This window comes from Pseudophryne corroboree, chromosome 7 (assembly GCF_028390025.1).
Source record: "Pseudophryne corroboree isolate aPseCor3 chromosome 7, aPseCor3.hap2, whole genome shotgun sequence".
NCBI classification, from domain to species: Eukaryota; Metazoa; Chordata; class Amphibia; order Anura; family Myobatrachidae; genus Pseudophryne; species Pseudophryne corroboree.
In genome coordinates, this window is record NC_086450.1 from 199,242,377 (window position 1) to 199,267,000 (window position 24,624).

The following is a 24,624-nucleotide window of genomic DNA, read 5'->3' on the forward strand; positions in this document are numbered from 1 at the left end:
CAGTACAGGTTGAGTATCCCATATCCAAATATTCCGAAATACGGAATATTCCAAAATACGGATTTTTTTTGAGTGATATAGTGAAACCTTTGTTTTCTGATGGCACAATGTACACAAACTTTGTTTAATACACATAGTTATTAAAAATATTGCATTCAATGACCTGCAGGCTGTGTGTATAAGGTGTATATGAAACATAAATGAATTGTGTGAATGTACAGACATTTTGTTTAGTGCACACAGTTATTAAAAATCTTGTCTAAAATGACCTTCAGGCTGTGTGTATAAGGTGTATATGAAACATAAATGCATTCTGTGCTTAGACTTGGGTCCCATCACCATGATATCTCATTATGGTATGCAATTATTCCAAAATACGGAAAAATCCGATATCCAAAATACTTCTGGTCCCAAGCATTTTGGATAAGGGATACTCAACCTGTACAACAATTTAAACATGCTTGAGATAGACATAAGGATCTCCTTACAAAGAACCATGGATCAAATAGGGTTGAAGTCACCAAAAGGCAAAAAAGGGCAGACAGATTCTTATCTGCTGTCAAATTCTCGGTTTCTATGTAACAAGGCAGAGCTGCATTAACTTTCCAAGCAGCACCTCTCACTTTCTCAATAAAAAGTGACTTACCTGAGAGTGATAAACTGGAAGCATTTCTCGTGGAATCTGTGCTCCTAAGCCCTGCGCTTGAACAGGATAAGAACTTGCCAACCTTACTATTTGACAGTTGTTTGTTTTCAAGGACAACAATGTATCATATACAGTATTTGCTGCTGTTTACTAAGGACTGTTATTCACACATGGCCTCTTTTATATAAATTGACCGACTACTTCACTCTGGAAAATGATCTGTTTATTGCCAATAATGCAACTAAACATTTGATATGCTTCAACAGGTTAGCATACTGAAAACTATTTATTTAAATGTATTATTTTTCTTTTTTTAAGATGGAATAAATGTTTTGACTTTATTTTAAAAAAAAAAAAGTTTTGTTATCATGGCTAAATGATTTCTGCATACCTACACATAAATGAAACAGAGGCAGGTGGTATTTCTTTGTTTGCTCCTAAATGTGACGCTATACATATGTTTCACTGACAGCTGCAACCTATTTTCCCTTAGAGTGCAAGTGCTAATTGCTTTTTTTATACTTCTTTTATGCTATAATCTTTCCCCAGTGCCAGAAAATATTGTTACTGCTTTTCTATTATGTTCCTTCTAATTGCCTGTGCCAGTAGAGAGATTACAGGGGGGTACACACGTAGCGATGTGTGCTTAAATTCTAAGAAATCTGACATATCTCTCTGTATGTATGCCCCATAGTGATAGCAATGCGCAGCCCCGCGTATCGCTGACTCTAGATTGGCCTACATGCAGGCACAATCTAGTTAGATCCCCCCCATCACCCTCCCTCGCTCAGCACACTTCACGCCGTGCTGAGTGGGGGGAGAGATGTGTGCTGTGCGGTCTGTGATAGATTGCTCAGCACACATCTCTGGACACATTGCTACTTGTGTACCCCGCATACCACAAGATGGTGCAGTTACCTGTTCCTTTGAAACAATACTCAAATACCATTCATATACTACCTGTAGTTGTGAGCATATTGTTACATTTTCATAACACAGATACAGCACCATAATAATAATTGAACTAAGTTAGAGTTGTGCATATATTGTAATTGCCATGACCAAACCCAGGTTTCATACAGGTAAGTAGTATAATGGAATTGAAAATGAGTGTTCTGAATACATTATAGATTTGAATTTAAGAAGATTATATGTCATTTACAGCAGTAACGTAATCTAATAATTTCCAATTATCAGTTCTCAGAGCTAATCCGACCGTTGGTTTAATTCAAAATTGTCTTCCAGATAGTAGTCCAGAAACACGAGCAAATGTCAAGTTTGTGCAGGACACATCCAAGTATTGGTACAAACCTGAGATCTCCAGAGACCAAGGTGAGCAATAGATCTAGAATATGTACAGTACAGTGTATGTGCAGGTGGTCGACAGCTGTGTAAAGATGTACAGGAAATTCTATACCATTGTTTCTACAGCCTTTTGTTCTGCTGTAAATGTCAGTGGTTGCTCTAATTGCATGTAATGCACACACAAATATAATAAGCAGATCACTTACAATATGTAATTGAATAGCCTACTTTCCATATATAGATTTTTTTTTTCTCAATAAAAGTTTATAATGGGCAGATTATGAAAATTGAAAACCTTTTAGTGACCTAGAGAAAATTTATTTTAAGATATGATTCCCTTTAAATATGTTGTTATGCTCTACGAAAGTAGCATATTAATTTTGCTAAAAAGTAATTTTGGGGTAAAAAAATGGGGTTCTTGTACAAAATTATTAAAGTATACAGAGTAATTTGATGTTTTTACATACAGGATGACCTAGTCTAAACAAAATGCATACCTTTTTCAGGGGTGTAGTATGGTATGCCGGCGGTCGGGCTCCCGACGACCAGCATACCGGCGCCGGGAGCCCGACCGCCGGCTTACCGACAGTGTGGCGAGCGCAAATGAGCCCCTTGCGGGCTGGCTGCGCTCGCCACGCTGCGGTTATTTTATTCTCCCTCCAGGGTGGTCATGGACCCCCACGAGGGAGAATAAGTGTCGGTATGTCTGCTGTCGGGATTCCGGCGCCGGTATACCGTGCGCCGGGATCCCGACAGCCGGCATACTGAAGACCACCCCTTTTTCAGGCCCCAATTAGCAGGTTCAAAAACTTGGCACTATATGAAGCATTTCCTGTGTAGATGTGTTGATTAATATTTTGTAAACTTGTTCCATTTATAGCAGTCTTGTGTAATAATTTTCACTGGTATGCTACGCTGGGCTTTCTGGCTTATGCTGGTGTTTTGGGGTGCCACACCCTGCACCTAGATATAGCGCTAGGGACCCCAAATATACAGAGACGCCTTGATGCGGCTTTGGGGCTTATTCACACATTTGCGCAAATATGTGTAACGAAGATCTCTGAATTCTGTTATCATGTGGAATTTATATCTGGTTACGGTTATCATTCAGGGTGCTGGGGGAAACAAATGCCTTTTTTTCTTGCTTAGAAATACCCCTCCCTTTCGAGCACCTGAATGATATCTAATTGAGCATCTACCAATATATATGTTTGTGTAATAATGTGTTGGCGTTTCCCATTACCAGCTATCACTCTACTAAAGGACAGAGAGCCAGGCACCTTCATTATTCGAGACAGTCACTCGTTTAGAGGGGCATATGGCTTGGCCATGAAAGTTGCCACACCACCCCCCACCACTGCCCAGCCGAGCAAGAAAGGTAAATAAATGTTAGGCGATATTACTGCACCATAGACCTTACTACGCATTTCATTAAATATTCTATTCCTCTAGGAGATGCCACAAACGAGCTGGTGAGACATTTTTTGATAGAGACCAGTCCCAGAGGAGTGAAATTAAAGGGATGCCCAAATGAACCTTACTTTGGTAAGCACAAATATAAACATGTAATTACAATATACAGCTTGTTTAGTACAACATTAAACTGTTAGCGTAATGGTGATGCATTATGTGTTTTCTCATATCTTTAGAGCAGAGATGTTCGCATCAAAAAAACAAAGTATACTCCACCGTATTTTTTGTTATGTACTATGTGATGCTATGATGAACCCCCAGTTGATTTTCTTTCTTTTCAGGGTGTCTATCCGCACTGGTGTATCAGCACTCAATCACACCCCTGGCACTGCCCTGCAAGCTGGTAATACCCTGCCAAGGTAAAGTTCACATACAGATTAAAGAAGTCATGAAAAAAATGTTTTTAGCAAATTAACCCACATCCTACAACTAGCAGAACCGCAGACCCTATGCTCAGAAGCCCCATTTCTGGAATAACCCACCCCAGCAGTCCCACGATCCTCCAGTGCTTGGTATGGCCTGTCCAATCAGCTGAGACTTATCAAACTCAGTCACACTCCGGGCTGTGAGTGGTCTAGGGCCAATTAGTGTCTCCGGAACCATGGGGAGCCAGAGCCTCAGATTTAAACCCAGTTAACTTTTTGTCATGACTTTCTCTTAAATAGCAGTAAATCGTAGATGAAACTTATATATGCCTTATCATCATGTGTTGGCAGATCCCTCAGAGGAGACTAGGGAAGTTGCCACTCCAACCAACACAGCCAGTGACTTGCTCAAGCAAGGTGCAGGTATGTGATCCTTGAACAAATAAAAGGGGCTTAAATTCTTATGTTACTGTATTGCACATTTTCCATCATTGCTACTATGTACACCTATGTTACACACCCTGAGTTTGATCTACAGTAGGCAGCAATTTTGTGGCCCATTTTTAGGTACAAACAGCTTTAAAACTTATACGTTATTTGTGATGCAGATACAGATGTTATTATCAAATCCTTAAGATATGTGGAATTCAAAATACAGTATATACATGCTGGGACATACAGTTCTATACACTTAAGGGCTGGAAAAACATGGACACTCCTAAATTCATAGATAGCCTTTTTTGCTGAAGTGGTCCAAAGGAATTAAAGACAGAAAACAAAAAAACAACAACTCGTAAGTGAAGGTTTCTTGCTCCTAGCAGAACCATGATGTAAATGACAGCCTGATAGGTGAACAGCCAATCACAGCGGTTCTGCCAGGCTCCAGCTAATTAAATCCAAGCACCTCTGTTTCTATCATATTGACCTCTTCATTCAATCAGTTATATTTTATCCGTTTTTTGTATTTCAAGAAGAAAGATTACGTGTGGATTTAAGAGTCTAATAAAATGTTCCATAGTAGTGCTTACTGTATTTGTGTCATTGTATATTTCACTGGCACTCCCTTTCCTAGTGTTGCCAGGAAGAGCTCCAGTACTATTCAGAATGGGGGCATTTAGATGATTTATTGTGGGCATGACTTCCCTTGGGATTTTGGTTCCATGCTGACTGGGCTGGCACAGGCCTTACATTACCTTGTGAGCATCCCAGCCTGGCATAATCAGGTGCTAGTTTCAGCTTTAGGGGCACCTACCCAAGCTTATAGCACTGGTGCTTGTTAATTATTTTAGAGAGCTATGTCATTCTGTTTAATTTTTTAAACAAAGATATGTACTGATACCAGGGGGTAAATTTACTAAGATGTGAGTTCTAGTTAAGATGGGATGTTGCCCATAGCTCCCAATCAAATGCCATCAAATTATCTTCTAGAAGGTGCTAGACAAATGAGAGGTAGAATCTGATTGGTCGCTATGGGCAACATCCCATCTTAAATAGAACTCCCATCTTAGTTAATTTACCCCCAGATGTTTTCTGGTCAAGCCTAATTAGGGGCTATCTCCAGAGGGTGGGTTACGCTTTCTTGTGCACATCCCTTGGCAGTGCACAGTACTTCTCTAAAGGCCTAATGGGCTGCAAAGTACAACTTAAAATCCAGATACTTTTCTTTTTGTATGCATGTGCAGTGTGAAAATGCAGATATTTGCATCCAATATTATATCAAACATGGTTGGTTTTGCTGTGCTATAAAGGTTGATTATAAAAGATCTCCAGTTTAACCCATCTCTCTCCCCCAGCCTGCAATGTGCTGTTTGTCAATTCAATCGACATGGAGTCTCTGACAGGACCCCAAGCTATAGCCAAGACTATAGGAGAGACACTGTCTGCTGACCCCCAACCCACTGCGACTATCGTACACTTTAAAGTCTCTGCTCAAGGAATTACCCTGACTGACAATCAGAGAAAGTAAGAAACCCTTCATATTACATTGATGCCAGAGGCTTAGATTAATTCATCTGTCTCTCATTCATCCTATGAATATAGTAGGACGTTGACCAATGACGAGGACAATGTAGATTTTGCAGCTTTGCATCAGATTCTCAAAGGAAAGGGAAACTAAAGCTCACTAGATCTGGAAGGAGCCACTTCCTCTGTCCTATAACAATATTACTGAAGAACTTCCCACTCTACCCAATACTACATTTTTCCAATAACCAGCACCGTACTGAGCCAGCCAGGAGGCAAATCACTATAACGGAGACACACAATGTAGGTTCCTTTTGCTAAGATGTTTCCCAAACTAGCCAGCCCACGGCTGAAATCCCTTGAAAAGTGCCACACACACACACACACACACACACACACACACACACACACACACACACACACACACACACACACACACACACACACACTAAAAATAAAAATGGGGAGCCACCTCCTGAGGAACAACCAGCCCTGGGCTCAGTTACTGTATATTAAGGTCATGATCCATATTAAAGTGTAATAAGACTGGTTATGCCACACAATACTTAAACACCAAGTCCACCTGCAGTGTTATACCTGACACCCCCTCCTCCTCGCCAATTGATCTGTTAAGGCTATTTGCCACTGTCCTCTGAAGTTCCTGAGATCTCACCTCTGATCAAAGCTTATTGAACAGAACCAGTTAGTTGCTAAATGTTGGCTTAATGATCAAGAATCCTTGCAGTGCTGCCAAGGATCACAAGTAGCACTGCTAGCATGGGACGCCAACAGTTTTGCTACTTGGGAGGTGATGGCGATGTTGCCTAAAAATACCTTTTAATGCTAGATTGAACTTTTATTTTGAAGGCATTGCAGTACAGACTTTGGTATGCTGATCATAGAGTACAATATTACTAATCCTGCCGTAGTGGACATGCCAGCACATTCCATGTCACCACATCATGTGTGTCCATTTTCTAACTACAATAACCTAGGCTAAAATAATAGCTGCTCAAATATTATTTGTAAATGTTTGATTCATATTCAGTTATTGTTATAGGGCATTGGTTCCCAAACTTTCTTCAATCATGGCACCCTAGACTACTATCATTTTATTCACTGCACCTCTAGGATAAAAAATGTTATTGATAAATTTGGAAGAAAATATTTAAGTAAATTGTACCTACCTGTCTTCCTTAGGTTCATTAATGTGGTAGTGCACAGTTGAGCTTCTGATTGGCAGCCACTAGCACTGGTTATGCATATCACGTTGACCATAAGTAATTTAATTTGGTCCTGAACCACCAACCTGAGGCACCCCTGCAAGAGCCTCGCGGCACCTAGTTTGGGGACCACTGTTTCAGGGATATAAGTAATATGGATCATGTTGTAAAATCCAATATTGTAAGATAACCATATTAGCTTTTCTGCAGCGGGGTACATTGGGTTCCACAGGGAAAACATCAGGTTTATGTATGCCACTATCGTGGCATACATAAACCCGATGTTTTCCCTATGGAACCCAATGTACCTCGCAGAAAGAGAGTTAACCATGGTAAGTCTACCATAACTCTCCTTTTCTCTTACGTCCTAGGGGATACTGGGAATCCATTTAGTGCTATTGGGTATAGACGGGTCAACTAGGAGCCATGGGCACTTCAGGAAATTGATAGTGTGCGCTGGCTGCTCCCTCTATGCCCCTCCTACCAGACTCAGTTTAGAAAATGTGCCCGGAGGAGCCGGTCACGTCTCTGGAAGCTCCTGAAGAGTTTTCTGCATGTATTTTCTGTGTTTGTTGTTTTCAGGCAGGACTGGATGGCACCAGCCTGCCTGCTTCGTGGGACTTAGGGGGGGAAACGGCCCAACCTCTCTCAGGGTTAATGGTCCCGTTCCCCGCTGACAGGACACGCCGCCACCCTTAACAGAGCCAGAAGAAAGAAGAGTGGTGAGTACTAAGCCGGCGTCCCGGTTAGCGGGTCGCCGGCCATTATGGCGGCATGAGGGTACGGAGACGCATGACTTCTAAATGGGGCGGACTGCATCTCCCGCTGTGTACGGACACAGACGCTGAGCAGCGGACACAGTACCCAGACTGGCAGCAAAGCCATAAAAGGAGTCTGTCTCCATTGTATGCACTTAGACACATACAGCCAGTATAAAAAAGAGCGGGAAGACTGCGCGCCATTGAAGGGGCGGGGCTTCACTATGAGCGGATCCAGCAGCTCACCAGCGCCATTTTCCCTCTGCAGCTGACACAGACGCTGACTGACAGGGACGCGCAGCTCCTCCGGAGAGACTCCAGATTACCTCAGCGGTACCAGTGGGTCATAGCAAGGGGGGGGGGGGGGGGAGCAATTATTAGTGTACTAAGTCCCTAATCTAGGTACTTAGTCTGCAACCCGGTAAGCTTGGAATTAGCGGTAAGGGCACCGTGTGCTTGTTCCATACTCCCTCTGTTTCTCCCTGGAAGGGCTCTTTGTGGGTTAATTGTGCTTTTAACCTTTTCCTGTGTATGTGCTGTCATTGCTGCAGTATGTCAGGCAAATAGTGTGTTTCATATAAGGCATAGTGTTCCTCTTCCCTAGGGGGTTCACTAGTGTGAACTCAATGTAGTGTCCCATCCCAGGCTAGTGGGGCAGAACCAGCATGGCTGGACTCCATTAGGGGAATGATTTCCACAATCTCTAATAAGTTATCTCGGAACGAGAAAGAGATGCAATACTTAAGACAATCTATGACTGAATTTATGAAAAGAGACTCGATACCCATACCAGCGTCTCAGTCCCCTGCCATTTGTCCGCAAAAATGCACTTTGGCTCATATCCTGCAGTCTGACTCTGATGATGAGTGGTCAGAAATGGAGGAGGGTGAGATGGACTCAGAGGTGGGGGAGGGTACTCTGTTGCAGGGAATAGAGGCTCTTATAGAAGCTATCAGAAAAGTTCTAAATATCCCTGATAAGGTGACAGAGGAGAGTGAGGAATATTCTTTTAATATAAAAAAGAAATCCTTAGCCACTTTTCCTGTGTCAAAGGAACTAAATACCGTGTTTGGAGAACCGTGTTTTAGTCCTGATAGGAAATTTCAAATCCCTAAACTGTTATTCTCATCCTTTCCTTTTCCTCCTGAGGATAGGAAAAAATGGGAAAATCCACCGATAGTGGATGTATCAGTATCTAGGCTTTCACAGAAAATTGTAATGCCTGTCCCGAGTGCATCCCCCGTAAAAGACGTGGCTGATAGTAAAATTGAGACTACTCTCAAATCCTTGTATACAGTTGTTGGGGTGGCCCAGAGACCCACTATAGCATGTGGGTGGAATACAAGAGCCACTACCAAATGTTCGTGTATCCTGATTGAAGGGTTAGACACTAGCCTCAGGAGGAGGTTATCTTGTTCCTACAGCATATACAGGACTATGCAAATTTTATGGTGGAGGCCATAAAAGAAATAGGCTTGCTTAATGCATACACTTCAGTTATGGCAGTGTCTACACGCAGCGGTCTATGGTTACGCCAGTGGACTGCGGATTCGGTCTCCAGGAAAGGCGTGGGAACCCTCCCTTTTACAGGCGAGTCCATATTTGGAGATGAACTAGACAAATGGATCTCCAAAGCTACTGCGGGTAAGTCCACATACATTCCTTCTGCAGCTCCCCCAGCTAGGAAGGCCTACTCAGGTCCCAATTTACAGTCCTTTCGGACTGCCAAGTTTAGGGGCAAATACAGAGGTTCTTCCACAGTCACCAGAGGCACTAGAGGTAAACCACGGAAACCAGCAACTGCCTGTTCACAGGAACAGGGCTCAAGCTCTGCTTCCTCAAAATCTTCAGCATGACAGTGGACAGCGATGCCTGGAAGACTGGCAGGTGGGAGCCCAGCTAAAATTCTTCAGTCACATCTGGACAAGTTCATGCCAGGATCCCTGGGTCATAGATCTTATTTCCTAGGGCTACAGACTGGAGTTCCAAGAGCTCCCACCTCACAGATTCTTCAAATCAGGCTTACCAGTTTCACAAGAGGCAAGTATAACTTTACAGGACGCCATTCAAAAACTGGTACAGACTCAGGTCATTGTTCCAGTTCCACCTCATCTACAAAACAAGGGGTACTACTCCAACTTGTTTGTAATACCGAAACCGGACGGTTCAGTAAGACCAATTCTAAACCTCAAATCGTTGAACCCGTACTTACGAGTGTTCAAATTCAAGATGAAGTCTCTGAGAGCGGTCATCTCAGGTCTGGAGGAGGGGGAATTCCTAGTGTCTCTGGATATCAAGGATGCGTACCTTCACATTCCGATCTGGCCACCTCATCAGGCTTATCTAAGGTTTGCACTGCAGGACTGTCACTACCAGTTCCAGGTCCTGCCATTTGTTCTCTCCACGGCACCGAGGGTGTTCACCAAAGTGATGGCAGAGATTGTTTGTACTCAGCAAACAGGGAGTAAACATAATTTCGAACCTGGACGATCTTCTGATAAAGGCACCATCCAGGGAGCGGTTGTTGGTCAGCATTGGCCTCTCAACCAGACTACTCCTGGATCACACGTGGATTCTGAACCTACCAAAATCTCACCTAGAACCAGCACAGAAGCTTCCTTTCCTAGGAATGATACTGAACACAGAATCTCAGAAAGTGTTCCTTTGGAAAAGGAAATGGTAATCCAGTCGATGGTTCGGGCTGTCCTGAAGCCAACCCGGATCTCGGTGCACCTGTGCATTCGCCTTCTGGGGAAAATGGTGGCCTCTTATGAGGCGCTTCAGTGCGGCAGGTTTCATGAAAGGCCTTTCCAGCTAGATCTGTTGGACAAATGGTCCAGATCGCATCTTCACATGCACCAGAGGATCTGTCTGTCGCCCAAAGAAAGGATCTCCCTCCTGTGGTGGCTAAAGACTTCTCACCTAGTCGAGGGTCGGAATTCAGAATTGGATTTTGCTAACCACAGACGCAAGCCTCAGAGGTTGGGGCGCAGTCACCCAGGGAGTGCAGTTTCTGGGAAGATGGTCAAGTCAGGAAGTCGTCCTTCCAATAAACATCCTGGAATTCAGGGCTATATACGCCCTTCTGCAGGCCTCATCTCTTCTTCAGAATCAGGCCATTCAGGTCCAGTCGGACAATGTGACAGCAGTGACGCACATAAACAGACAGGGCGGAATGAAAAGCAGAGCCGCAATGTCAGAAGTGTCAAGAACTCTCCTCTGGGCGGAAAAACACGCTGTAGCATTGTCAGCGGTCTTCATTCCAGAAGTAGACAACTGGGAAGCAGACTACCTCAGCATACACGACCTGCACCCCGGGGGAGTGGGGCCTTCACCCGGAGGCAGGGCCGGATCTAGGGGGGGGGGGGGGGAGCGCCCCCCCCCTAAAACAGTCATAGCCACGCCCACTTTTGAGCAGAAGAGAGCTCTCCGGGGAGAACCTGAGTCAGAACTATGTGCTGCAACTTATACCACAGCAGCACAGAGGAGCCAGGAGAGCAAGGGTTACAGAGCATTTGCCCCTCACTTGCTGGTGTGTGGGTACTAGGGCTAATAAATACAATTACCCCATAGCACAGTCACATGTACATAGAACAATCACAAAGCTCTATCTCAGTCTCACTCAAAAAGTCCAGTCAGAATTGAGAAAGGAGGAGTTAGGATTTCAGATGGGAGGAGTTGGGACTGTAGAGGGAGGAGTCAAGATTAAACAGTAAACCGCCCCCCCTAATGAAAAGTCTAGATCCGTCCCTGCCCGGAGGTGTTCTGGTGGTTGACATGTTGGTGGGGATATCCACAAATCGACATGATGGCCTCTCGACTCAACAAGAAGCTCAAGCGATATTGTTCCAGGTCGAGGGACACACAAGCAGTGGCGGTAGACGCTCTGACAAACTCCGTGGGTCTACCAGCTAGTGTACATGTTTCCTCCACTTCCTCTGATCCCAAGAATTCTAAAAAGAATAAAAAGGGAAAAGGTTCAAGCAATTCTCATTGCTCCGGACTGGCCACGAAGGGCCTGGTATGCGGATCTTCTCGAGATGCTGCTCGAAGATCCGTGGCCTCTACCTCTTTGCAAGGATCTTCTGCAGCAGGGCCCTTTTGTTTATCAAGTCTTACCGTGGCTACATTTAATGGCATGGGAGTTGAACAGCTGATTCTAGCCAGGAGAGGGGTTCCTGACAAGGTCATCCCAACTATGATACAAGCCAGGAAGGGGGTAACATCTAAACATTTCCACCGGATATAATATGTCTCTTGATGTGAGAGCAGACAATATTCTGCAGTGGAATTTCATCTGGGACATTTCCTGCTTTTTCTGCAGTCGGGAGTGGATGTGGGCCCACATCTAGGCTCCATAAAAGTACAGATTTCGGCCTTGTCTATTTTCTTTCAGAAACAATTGGCTTCTCTCCCTGAGGTCCAGACGTTCTTGAAATGTGTTCTTCACATTCAACCTCTCTGTGTGCCTCCCACGGCACCTTGGGATCTCAATTTGGTGCTGCAGGTCCTCCAATCGGACTGGTTTGAACCGTTACAGGAGGTAGACGTAAAGTACCTTACGCGGAAGACCGTCACACTGTTGGCCTTGGCTTCAGCAAGACGTGTGTCGGAGCTAGGGGCGTTGTCTCATAAGAGCCCCTACCTAATTTTCCATGAGGACAGAGCTGAACTCAGGACTCGTCAGCAATTTCTTCCTAAGGTGGTGTTTACATTCCACATCAACCAACCTATTGTGGTTCCGGTTGTTACGGACACCTCTGCTACTTCAAAGTCTTTGGCTGTTGTGAGGGCTTTGAAGGTGTATGTAAAGAGAACAGTTTGTCACAGGAAATTGGACTCGCTGTTCGTTCTCTATCATCCCAATAAAAATGGGTGTCCTGCTTCTAAGCAGTCAATTGGATGCAGGGTAAGGCTCACTATCCAGCATGCTTATTCCACGGCAGGCTTGCCGGTTCCAAAATCTGTACAGGCCCACTCTAGTAGGTCGATGGGTTCTTCTTGGGCGGGTGCCCGGGGTGTCTCGGCATTACAGTTCTGCTGAGCAGCTACTTGGTCAGGTTTGAACACGTTTGCTAAGTTTTACAAGTTCGATACTTTGGCCTCTGAGGATCTTCAGTTTGGTCAATCAGTTCTGTAGGAACCTCAGCACTCTCCCACCCGGTTTGGTAGCTTTGGTACTTCCCCATGGTACTAAATAGATTGCCAGTATTCCCTAGGACGTAAGAGAAAATAGGATTTTAATTACCTACCAGTAAATCCTTTTCTCGTAGTCCGTAAGGGATACTGGGAGCCCGCCCAGTGCTTCGTTCTTCCTGCACTGTTACTTGGTTAAGTATTCTGGTTTGTTCAGCTGTTGCTGTTCATGTTTCAAGTTTGGTTAGCATGGCTTTCCTCTTTTTTTGTGTGTGCTGGTTCGTAATCTCACCACTTTCCTTGTCTATCCTTCTCTCAAAGTATGTCCGTCTCCTCGGGCACAGTTTCCAAGACTGAGTCTGGTAGGAAGGGCATAGAGGGAGGAGCCAGCGCACACTATCAATTTCTTAAAGTGCCCATGGCTCCTAGTGGACCCGTCTATACCCATGGTACTAAATGGATTCCCAGTATCCCCTATGGACTACAAGAAAAAGATTTACCGGTAGGTAATTAAAATCTTATTTTTACATCTGTGGATGTGAACTCACTGTTACAGAGACGTTCTGAATCTTACTGTTATGCACTGTTTATTTCTCCAAAGATGGTGATTTGTAGAGTAAAACATGGCCTTGTGGCATGGCCTTGTGGGTAGGGGCGTGGCCTCGTTGCCCAAGTCCCCGTTTTGTCACTCCGGGTGTCCTGGGGGTTGCGGGCTGCACCCGGAGACCAGGGTGTGTGTGGTGCTAGTTCCTACACTGTGACAGGAGCTGGGTGCTGCACGTAATGTCACAGTGCAGCACCAAGCTCCTGTCACTGAAAAGGAGCCGGCACTTTGGTGTCACCCCTCGGCATGTGACACCCGGGTGCGGGCCGCACCCCTGTTGTGATGCCACTGGTAGTTTGTTATTTAGTAAATGGTTCAAAAAGCATGGGTTTGCTGTAACTGAAAACAGCCAATCAAACAGTAGCTCCCACTAATGAAAGCTGCTTTCTGAGAAGCTGCTGTGGTTTCAAGCACACTGGTGATGTTTTCATCAATGAATCTGGGCAGCTGACTGATCACGAGATGGTTAATCATGAAACCCCATTATAAGAATCTCTAGGTATGATCAAGTCATTTAATAGCATCACAGGCCTATAAAGTACTTGAATGGTAAAAATACAATGGAGTTCTATAGGAACACTTACTGGAAAGATAGCTTCTCAGCAGCAGTGTGTACTATGAAATGTTTCTAATGAGAAGACCTACAGTACTACAGTGCAATGTTTTGTCTATGCTCTAATGATGTTTTTCACAAGGCTTCATAGTCCCGTGAGGGTCAGACACAGATCAGTGACAACTTCTCTCTTTCAGGCTATTTTTCCGAAGACATTATCCTTTGAACACTATCACATTTTGTGACCTGGATCCACAGGAAAGGAAGTAAGTCCCCGATAGTACACTTCTTTATAATGTACAGTCCGGATATTATATACAACACATCACCCATTGTACAGGTGCTTTATACATATTGTAAATACTAGATGCATCGGTCTTGTGTGACCAGGGCCTATGTGTTAGATAGATAGATAGATTCTATCTATCTATCTATCTATCTATCTATCTATCTATCTATCTATCTATCTATCTATCTATCTATCTATCTATCTATCTATCTCTCTATATACTGTGTATATATGTATATACTCTGTGTGTGTGTGTGTATATATATATATATATATATATATATATATATATGCACACACACACACACACGTACATTATTGAATGTCTGTGTGACACTGATCTGTAAACTTTTGCATTCTGTAGGTGGATGAAGACAGATGGAAACCCAGCAAAGTAAGTGTTTGGAGGCTGATGTTCCTGGAAAATCATTATGTTGATTGTATATAAGAAAGATCAGACAGGGAACAGAAAGTTTGGGATTGAACCCATAATCCAGGCTCTGTGAGACAGCAATGCGAACTACTGTGCTACATTACAATCAATAAGATGTTTTCTTTGTTAAAATCTATGGCATTACCCTTCATATCATACAACGTATTAACATGTCACCTGGACAAGCAGGAATGATATTCAAAATGTTAATTCAATTAAAAAATTTTGTGCTATTACTAGTCAAGTATAAGACCATCTGCAGAATAAATCACTGTGCAAGGGATAGATGTGACAGGATAAATGTTCTGCAGATATTAGGGATCAGTGTAATTACAGATGTGCCCTCCCCCCCCCCCCCCCCCCCAGTGTTGCTGCTTTTAGAGGCGTGCTGTAGTGGGACTGCAGTGCGTATGCAATGCGGCATAGTGTAGTGTACGCATCACAAGCGGCTCCCCATTTAGAATAAATGGGAGCGCAGACAGCTCTCTTTCATTTCAGTGTGTAGCGTATGCTAAGCCGCGGTCTGTGTGCACAATCTAAAAGAACACATCTGTACTATTACAGTTTATAGACACCATTCAGTGCAGAGGCGGATTGTCCATAGGGTTTACAGGGAAGATTCCCGGTGGGCCGACGCACCCGTGGGGCCTGTTTTGTTTAAGGACATGTGGTCCTTTTTATAGAGATAATGAATAAGATGCAAAATTATTTCCATATATGAAAATGACTTTGCCACTTAGCCTGTGATTGCAGATGATCTAGTGTATGCTCTGTCTGCCTGCTTGGCTGACATATAAGATTGAGTGAATAGTGATTGGGATACTGTTGGTGTAATAAGCAAGAAAATATATCTTTCTAAAGAATGATATAGTTTCCTAAATTCTGAAGGTGTATCATATAATGTGCTCATAATATTTAATTTTAATTTCTCTAACGTCCTAGTGGATGCTGGGAACTCCGTAAGGACCATGGGGAATAGCGGGCTCCGAAGGAGGCTGGGCACTCTAGAAAGATCTTAGACTACCTGGTGTGCACTGGCTCCTCCCACTATGACCCTCCTCCAAGCCTCAGTTAGATTTCGTGCCCGGCCGAGGTTGGATGCACACTAGGGGCTCTCCTGAGCTCTTAGAAAGTTATAGTCTTAGAATTTGTTATTTTCAGTGAGACCTGCTGGCAACAGGCTCACTGCAGCGAGGGACTAAGGGGAGAAGAAGCGAACTCGCCTGCTTGCAGCCGGATTGGGCTTCTTAGGCTACTGGACACCATTAGCTCCAGAGGGATCGACCGCAGGCCCAGCCTTGATGTTCGGTCCCGGAGCCGCGCCGCCGTCCCCCTTACAGAGCCAGAAGCAAGAAGATGGTCCGGAAAATCGGCGGCATGAAGACTCTGTCTTCACCAAGGTAGCGCACAGCACTGCAGCTGTGCGCCATTGCTCCTCTCACACACTTCACACTCCGGTCACTGAGGGTGCAGGGCGCTGGGGGGGGCGCCCTGAGGCAGCAATAAAAACACCTTGGCTGGCTAAAATACCTCAATATATGGCCCCAGGGGCTATATATGAGGTAAATACCCCTGCCAGAATTCCATAAAAAACGGGAGAATAGGCCGCGAAAAAGGGGCGGAGCCTATCTCCTCAGCACACTGGCGCCATTTTTCCCTCACAGCTCGGCTGGAGGGAAGCTCCCTGGCTCTTCCCTGCAATTCTACAGTACAGTAAGAGGGAAAAGAGAGGGGGGGCATTAAAATTGGCACTGTATACAGTATATTATATAAAAGCTATTAGGGACATAACTCAGTTAGTCCCTGTATATATATATAGCGCTCTGGTGTGTGCTGGCATACTCTTACTCTGTCCCCCCAAAGGGCTTTTGTGGGTCCTGTCCTCGTTTAGAGCATTCCCTGTGTGTCTGCGGTGTGTCGGTACGGCTGTGTCGACATGTTGAATGAGGAGGCTTATATGGTGACAGAACAGAGGCCAATATATGTGATGTCGCCCCCTGTGGGGCCGACACCAGAGTGGATGGATAGGTGAAAGGTATTAACCGACAGTGTCAACTCCTTACATAAAAGGGTGGATGACGTAACAGCTGTGGGACAGCCGGCTTCGCAGCCCGCGCCTGCCCAGGCGTCTCAAAGGCCATCAGGGGCTCAAAAACGCCCGCTCTCTCAGATGGCAGACACAGATGTCGACACGGAGTCTGACTCCAGTGTCGACAAGGTGGAGACATATACACAATCCACTAGGAACATCCGTGACGTGATCCCGGCAATAAAAAATGTGTTATACATTTCTGACTTTAACCCAAGCACCTCTAAAAATGGGTTTTAGGTTTGGGGAGAAAAAACAGGCAGTGTTTTGTTCCCCCATCAGATGAATAAATGAAGTGTGTGAAAGCGTGGGTTCCCCCGTTAAGAAACTGGTAATTTATAAAAAGTTACTGATGGCTTACCCTTTCCCGCCAGGTGGATAAGTTACGCTGGGAGATATCCCCTAGGGTGGATAAGGCGCTCACACGTTTGTCAAAAAAGGTGGCACTGCCGTCTTAGGATACGGCCACTTTAATAGGTACCTGTTGATAAAAAACAGGAGGCTATCCTGAAGTCTGTATTTACACACTCAGGTACTAGACTGAGACCTGCAGATAGTGCTGCTGCAGCGTGGTCGGTGGCCCTGTCAAACAGGGATACTAGTTGGCAAACATAAAAACATATTAAAGACGTCGTCTTATATATGGGGGATGCACAGAGGGATATTTTGCCGGCTGGCATCCAAAATAAATGTAATGTCCATTCTGTCAGGAGGGTATTAGAGACCTGTCACTGGACAGGTGATGCTGACTTAAAAAGCGCATAGAGAGCCTTATAAGGGTGAGGAATTATTTGGGGATGGTCTCTGGGACCTCGTATCCACAGCAACTGCTGGGAAGAAATAATTTTACCTCAGGTTTCCTCACAGACAAAGGTACAGTCCTTTCGGCTTCAGAAAAGCAAGCGGGTCAAATGGCGCTTCCTTTCTGTACAGAGACAAGGGTAGAAGGAAAAAAGCTGCACCAGTCAGCCTGTTCCCAGAATCAAGATTCTTCCCCCGCCTCCTGTGAGGCCACACCATGACGCGGGTGCTCCACAGGTGTAGCCAGGTACGGTGGGGGGGCCGTCTCAAAAATTTCAGCAATTAGTGGGCTCGCTCACAGGTGGATCCCTGTTTCTTTCAAGTAGTATTTCAGGGGTACAAGCTGGAATTCGAGATGTCTCCCCCCAGCCGTTTCCTAAAATATGCCTTGCTGACAACTCCCTCAGGCAGGGAGGCTGTGCTAGAGGCAATTAATAAGCGGTATTCCCAGCAGGTAATACTCAAGGTGCCCCTACTTCAACAAGGACGGGGTTACTATTCCACACGGGTTGGGTACCGAAACCGCATGGTTCGGTGTGACCCATTTTATATTTAAAATCCTTGAACACAAAAATTCAAGTTCAAGATGGAATCGCTCAGGGCGGTTATTCCAAGCCTGGACGAGGGGGATTACATGGTATCCTGGGACATCAAGGATGCTTACCTGCATGTCCCCATTTACCATCCTCGCCAGGAGTACCTCAGATTTGTGGTACAGGATTACCATTACCAAGTCCAGACACTGCCGTTTGGACTGTACATGGCACCGAGGGTGTTTTATCAAGGTAATGGCCGAAATGTTGATACTCCTTCAAAAAAAGGGAGTTGTAATTATCCCGTACTTGGACAATCTCGTTATAAGGGCGAGGTCCAAGGAGCAGTTGGTAGTCGGGGTAGCACTATTTTGGAAAGTGCTACAACAGCATGGTTGGATTCTAAACAGTCCAAAGTCACAGCTGGTTCCTATGACACGTCTACTGTTCCTGGGGATGGTTCTGGACATAAACCAGAAATAGTGTTTCTCCCGGAGGAGAAAGCCAAGGAGTTGTCATCTCTAGTCAGAGACCTCCTGAAGCCAAAATAGGTAGCGGTGCATCATTGCACGCGAGTCCTGGGAAAAATGGTAGCTTCCTACGAAGCAATCCCATTAGGCAGGTTCCATACAAGAACTTTTCAGAGGGACCTGTTGGACAAGTGGTCCGGATCGCATCTTCCGATGCATAGGCTGATAACCCTGTCTCCAAGGACCAGGGTATCTCTACTGTGGTGGCTGCAGAGTGCCCATCTTCAAGAGGGCCGCAGGTTCGGCATACAGGACTAGGTCCTAGTGACCATGGATTCCAGCCTTTGAGGCTGGGAGGCAGTCACACAGGGAAGAAATTTCCAGGGACTTTGGTCAAGTCAGGTTATTTCCCTACACATAAATATTCTGGACCTGAGGGCCATTTACAATGCCCTGAGGCCGGCAAGGCCTCTGCTTCAAAACCAGCCGGTACTGATCCAATCAGACAACATCACGGCAGTCGCCCATGTAAACCAACAGGGCGGCACAAGAAGCAGGATGGCGATGGCAGAAGCCACAAGGATTCTCCGATAGGCGGAAAATCATGTGTTAGCACTGTCAGCAGTGTTCATTCCCGGAGTGGACAACTGGGAAGCAGATCTTCTCAACAGACACGACCTCCACCCGGGAGAATGGGGACTTCCTCCAGAAGTCTTCCAATAGGATTGTACACCATTGGGAAAGGCCACAGGTGGACATGATGGCGTCCCGCCTCAACAAAAAGCTATAAAAGATATTGCACCGGGTCAAGGGACCCTCAGGCGATAGCTATGGACGCTCTGGTAACACCGTGGGTGTACCAGTCGGTTTATGTGTTCTCCCCTCTGCCTCTCATACCAAAGGTACTGAGAATAATAAGAAGGCGAGGAGTAAGAACGATACTCGTGGATGGCCAAGAAGAGCTTGGTACCCAGAACTTCAAGAATTTATATCAGAGGACCCATGGCCTCTGCCACTCAGACAGGACTTGCGGCAGCAGGGGCCCTGTCTGTTCCAAGACTTACCGCGGCTGCGTTTGTCGGCATGGCGGTTGAACGCCGGATCCTGAAGGAAAAGGGCATTCCGGAGGAAGTCATTCCTACTCTTACTAAAGCCAGGAAAGAGGTTACAGCAACTCATTATCACCGCATATGGCGAAAATATGTTGCATGGTGTGAGGCCGAAAGGGCCCCAACAGAGGAATTTCAACTAGGTCGATTTCTGCATTTCCTGCAAGCAGGAGTGACTATGGGCCTTAAATTGGGTTCCATTAAGGTACAGATCTCGGCTCTGTCGATTTTCTTTCAAAAAGAACTAGCTTCAGTACCTGAAGTTCAGACATTTATAAAAGGAGTGCTGCAGAGTCAGCCCCCGTTTGTGCCTCCTGTGGCACCTTGGGATCTCAACGTGGTGTTGAGTTTCTTAAAAATCACATTGGTTTGAACCACTAAAAACCGTGGATCTGAAATATCTCACGTGGAAGGTGGTTATGTTATTGGCCTTGGCTTCTGCCAGGCGAGTATCAAAGTTGGCGGCTTTGTCTTGTAAAAGCCCTTATTTGATTTTCCATATGGATAGGGCAGAATTGAGGACTCGTCCCCAGTTTCTCCCAAAGGTGGTGTCAGCGTTTCACCTGAACCAGCCTATTGTGGTGCCTAGGCTACTAGGGACTTGGAGGACTCCAAGTTGCTAGACGTTGTCAGGGCACTGAAAATATATGTTTCCAGAACGGCTAGAGTCAGAAAATCTGACTCGCTGTTTATCCTATATGCACCTAACAAGCTGGGTGCTCCTGCTTCTAAGCAGACTATTGCTCGTTGGATTTGTAGTACAATTCAGCTTGCACATACTGTGGCAGGCCTGCCACAGCCAAAATCTGTCAATGCCCATTCCACAAGGAAGGTGGGCTCATCTTGGGCGGCTGCCTGAGAGGTCTCGGCTTTACAACTTTGCCGAGCAGCTACTTGGTCAGGGGCAAACACGTTTGCAAAATTCTACAAATTTGATACCCTGGCTGAGGAGGACCTGGAGTTCTCTCATTCAGTGCTGCAGAGTCATCCGCACTCTCCCGCCCGTTTGGGAGCTTTGGTATAATCCCCATGGTCCTTACGGAGTTCCCAGCATCCACTAGGACGTTAGAGAAAATAAGAATTTACTCACCGGTAATTCTATTTCTCGTAGTCCGTAGTGGATGCTGGGCGCCCATCCCAAGTGCGGTTTATCTGCAATACTTGTACATAGTTATTGTTAACTAAATCGGGTTATTGTTGAGCCATCTGTTGAGAGGCTCTATTGTTTCATACTGTTAACTGTGTTTCATATCACGAGTTGTACGGTGTGATTGGTGTGGCTGGTATGAGTCTTACCCGGGATTCAAAATCCTTCCTTATTGTGTACGCTCGTCCGGGCACAGTACCTAACTGAGGCTTGGAGGAGGGTCATAGTGGGAGGAGCCAGTGCACACCAGGTAGTCTAAGATCTTTCTAGAGTGCCCAGCCTCCTTCGGAGCCCGCTATTCCCCATGGTCCTTACGGAGTGCCCAGCATCCACTACGGACTACGAGAAATAGAATTACCGGTGAGTAAATTCTTATTTTTTTTAACTTCCCCATTGATGCTGGACATCCCCACTATCTGGAAAGTCTTGGGGGGGAGGGTGCTGCTGCCATGGCTAGACCTTACACCTCTGGTGCTGCCCATGTGGGGCCACTAGTACAAATTTTTCCAGGGCCGCTTTTTGTTCCCAATCCGCCCCTGATTCAGTGTAGTCAGTTCAGTGTAGTCAGGGCACCAGAAAGCTTTTAGGGTGGGGGGCAAGATATAATTTAATTTTGGCACCCCTATAGACATTGAAAACAGAGGGAGAGATGCACATACTATAAGGATTGAGTACTATTGATCTTTCATCCATTGAGAACATATGATTCATCTTTATAGTCACATTGTTATGAGGATCTGTCTGGCTCTATAGAAGTCGATCTGGAAATTCTATTACTGTTAAGTAAAAAAACACAGCTGATTGTGCATTGAATTGAATTTTTCTCTTTGAACTATACTCCTGATGAAATCCCGCAAGTGGGTGAAACGTGTAGGGTCATCATAACAGCCTGCATCCATCATAGGAGACATTCACCTATGAGCTCACACCTGTAAGTGGGAGGTGATTGTCAACATTACATCTCCTAAATTGGGGCTGGTTTATATGTTACTGTTTATGGAAGTCTATGTAAACTTTCTGTATATGTCTTAAGAATGTTTTTACCTCTGTTTTTATACCAAGAATAAATATTCAGGTATTGGTGCACTAAACGTGTTTTTAAGGGAATGATACCTATGTAATTCTTATACCCTTTTACCAAATTGTCACTCCAAGGTAAAAAATTATTAAAAACATTAATTCAATACCTGAATATTTAATCTTGGTATAAAAACAGAGGTAAAAACATTCTTAAGACATATACAGAAAGTTTACATAGACTTCCATAAACAGTAACCTATAAACCAGCCCCAATTTAGGAGATGTCAGTGGAAAAATGCAGGATTATTAAAGGGGGGTTTCGATATGCTTCATGAAGTGTTTTTTTCCCAGACACTGTGTCATCCCCCTCTGTGTTCTTTCATTGTGTCACACTTCTTCTCTTTGCCCTGTCCCAATCACTGTGTCACCTCTCCCTTCTGTGTTTTATCCCAGTCACTGTGTCACCGCCTGTAATCTGTCTCAGTACTTGTGTCACCCCCTGTGTTCTGTCCCAGTCACTATTTCATCCCCCGTGTTCTGTCTCAGTCACTCTGTCACCGCCTGTAATCTGTCCGAGTACTTGTGTCACCCCCCTGTGTTTTGTCCCAGTCAGTGCCCCCCCCCCCATATTCTGTCCCAGTCACTGTGTCACAGCGTGTGTTCTGTCCCCAGTCACTGTCACCGCCTGTAATCTGTCCCAGTACTTGTCATCCCTCCCCCCAGTGTTCTTTCCCAGTCAGTGTCACACACTTCCCACTTTGTGTTCTGTCCCAGTTACTGTGTCAGCACCTTTAATCTATCCCAGCACTTGTGTCACCCCCCGAAGTTCTGTCCCAGTCACTGTGTCACCACCTATGTTCTATCCCAGTCAGTGTCACCCCCAACCTGTTTTCTTTACAAGTTACTGTATCAATCCTCCCCCACATTCTCTACCACACTGTGCCCCCCCCCCCCCCCCCCCCCCCCCCCCCCCACACCTCCCCTGGATTCCCTGCAGCCAGTTGTATACAGCATCACCATAGACCTGCAGCGCAGCTGCAGAAGCTTCATCTGTTTGTGTGGGGCGTTATTGTTTCCTACCGCCAGGCTCCTGCTCCAACTGCTGGATTCCTGCTGGTGTGCGGGTACCGGTGCCTCACCCGTCCCCTGCCATGCGACTCTGGTCAGTGTATCTCTCAGGCACTGCAGTAGTAGCGATGCCCGGCAAACTGCTCCTTCCCTGTACCTACCCCGTGATACTATTGGCTTCTGGTCCTCCCGCTCCACCCATACACTTACATGCACGGCAGCTCCCCTGCTGGAGCTCTAGTACATGGGTGGGTTGGACGCCGCAGTGGTGCGGCTGAGGCGATTGATCCAGGCAGGGGAAAAGGATAGTGATGCGGCTGCTGTGATTGATGGGTGGTGGAGGGGGACAGTGGTGCAGCTGTGGTGATGGATCGGTAGGCGTGGGGGGTTCTGGGTACTCAGAAACCCCCCCTGCATGTGCCACTGGATGTAATGTTGACTACCACCTCACCCTTACGGGTGTGAGCTCATAGGTGAATGTCTCCTATGATGGATGCAGACTGTTACGATGCTGGCCCTACACGTTTCACCCACATGTGGGACTTCATCAGAGGTATGGTTCGAAGAGAAAAATGTAATTCAATGCACAATCAGTGTGTGTTTTTTTAACTTAACCGTAATGGAATCTCCAGATCGACTTTTATAGAGCCAGATATATCTTCATAACAATATTAATTTATTTTATTTATTACCAGTTATTTATATAGCGCGCACATATTCCGCAGCGCTTTACAGAGAATATTTGGCCATTCACATCAGTCCCTGCCCCAGTGGAGCTTACAATCTATATTCCCTACCACATGTACATGCACACACATTCATGCTAGGATTAATTTTGTTGGGAGCCAATTAACCTACCAGTATATTTCAATATGAATATAAAAATGTATTATACGTTCTCAATCGATGAAAGATCAATAGTATGTGCATCTCTCCCTCTATTTTTAATGTCATTGCAAACAGAGGGAGAAATACACACACACAATAAGGATTGAGTCCTATTGAGTCCCAATTAGTGCACCCCCTTGCATGGTGAGCGAAGGTGCCTCGCTCGTTACTATTTCCAGACGTAGTCTACGTGGATGGTAAAGTATGAAAACGTTGAAAAAAAAAATAGTAAAAAAACGAATTTCAAACTTTTCCTGTGTCGACCATTGCCATGTCGACCTTTTGTCCATGCCAACCTAATGCACGTCGACCAATAGTGGTCACCCTATTAACTGTCGACCTAACATCCGAATACCCTAGTATATACCATTAAACATACAGTAACTGCTTACAGCAACATTTCAGTGAACCCGCAAAGGCAGCCATCTTGTGGGTTAAACCAAATATTTGTCAGAGAGCAGCTTGTGAAGTTCCTAGTGAATAGTATAAATCAGTGGTTCCCAAACTTTTTGGAATCACGGCGCCCTCGAGCATCAGAATTTTTTTTCACGGCACCTCAAGGACAAAAGCTTCTTATTGAGAAATTTAGAAAGAAATATTAAATGAAGTAAATTGTGTTTATATTTCATCTATAAGTTAAATTGTGTGGTGAGAGACAAGATTTGCTTCTGTTTGTCCACATTTTTTGATTAGCAGCCACCAGCACCGGTTTTGCCTATTACATTAACCATAAATAATTTTAATTGGTCCTG

The 24,624-nt window shown here is 45.2% G+C and overlaps 1 protein-coding gene across 11 annotated transcripts in view; it reads left to right on the forward strand.

The window, feature by feature from the left end:
• Positions 1-24,624, forward strand: part of TNS1 (tensin 1) — a 937,838-nt gene that overhangs the window by 905,383 nt on the left and 7,831 nt on the right. For 9 of the 11 annotated variants that reach the window (XM_063933939.1, XM_063933937.1, XM_063933940.1 and 6 more), the window contains 8 exons: positions 1,892-1,978; positions 3,198-3,329; positions 3,404-3,496; positions 3,706-3,783; positions 4,141-4,212; positions 5,583-5,751; positions 14,223-14,291; positions 14,679-14,708. In XM_063933939.1, coding sequence (XP_063790009.1) covers positions 1,892-1,978; positions 3,198-3,329; positions 3,404-3,496; positions 3,706-3,783; positions 4,141-4,212; positions 5,583-5,751; positions 14,223-14,291; positions 14,679-14,708 — 730 coding nt within the window. The remainder of the gene's footprint in view (positions 1-1,891; positions 1,979-3,197; positions 3,330-3,403; positions 3,497-3,705; positions 3,784-4,140; positions 4,213-5,582; positions 5,752-14,222; positions 14,292-14,678; positions 14,709-24,624) is intronic. The other 2 variants (XM_063933936.1, XM_063933946.1) reach the window with 1 other exon arrangement.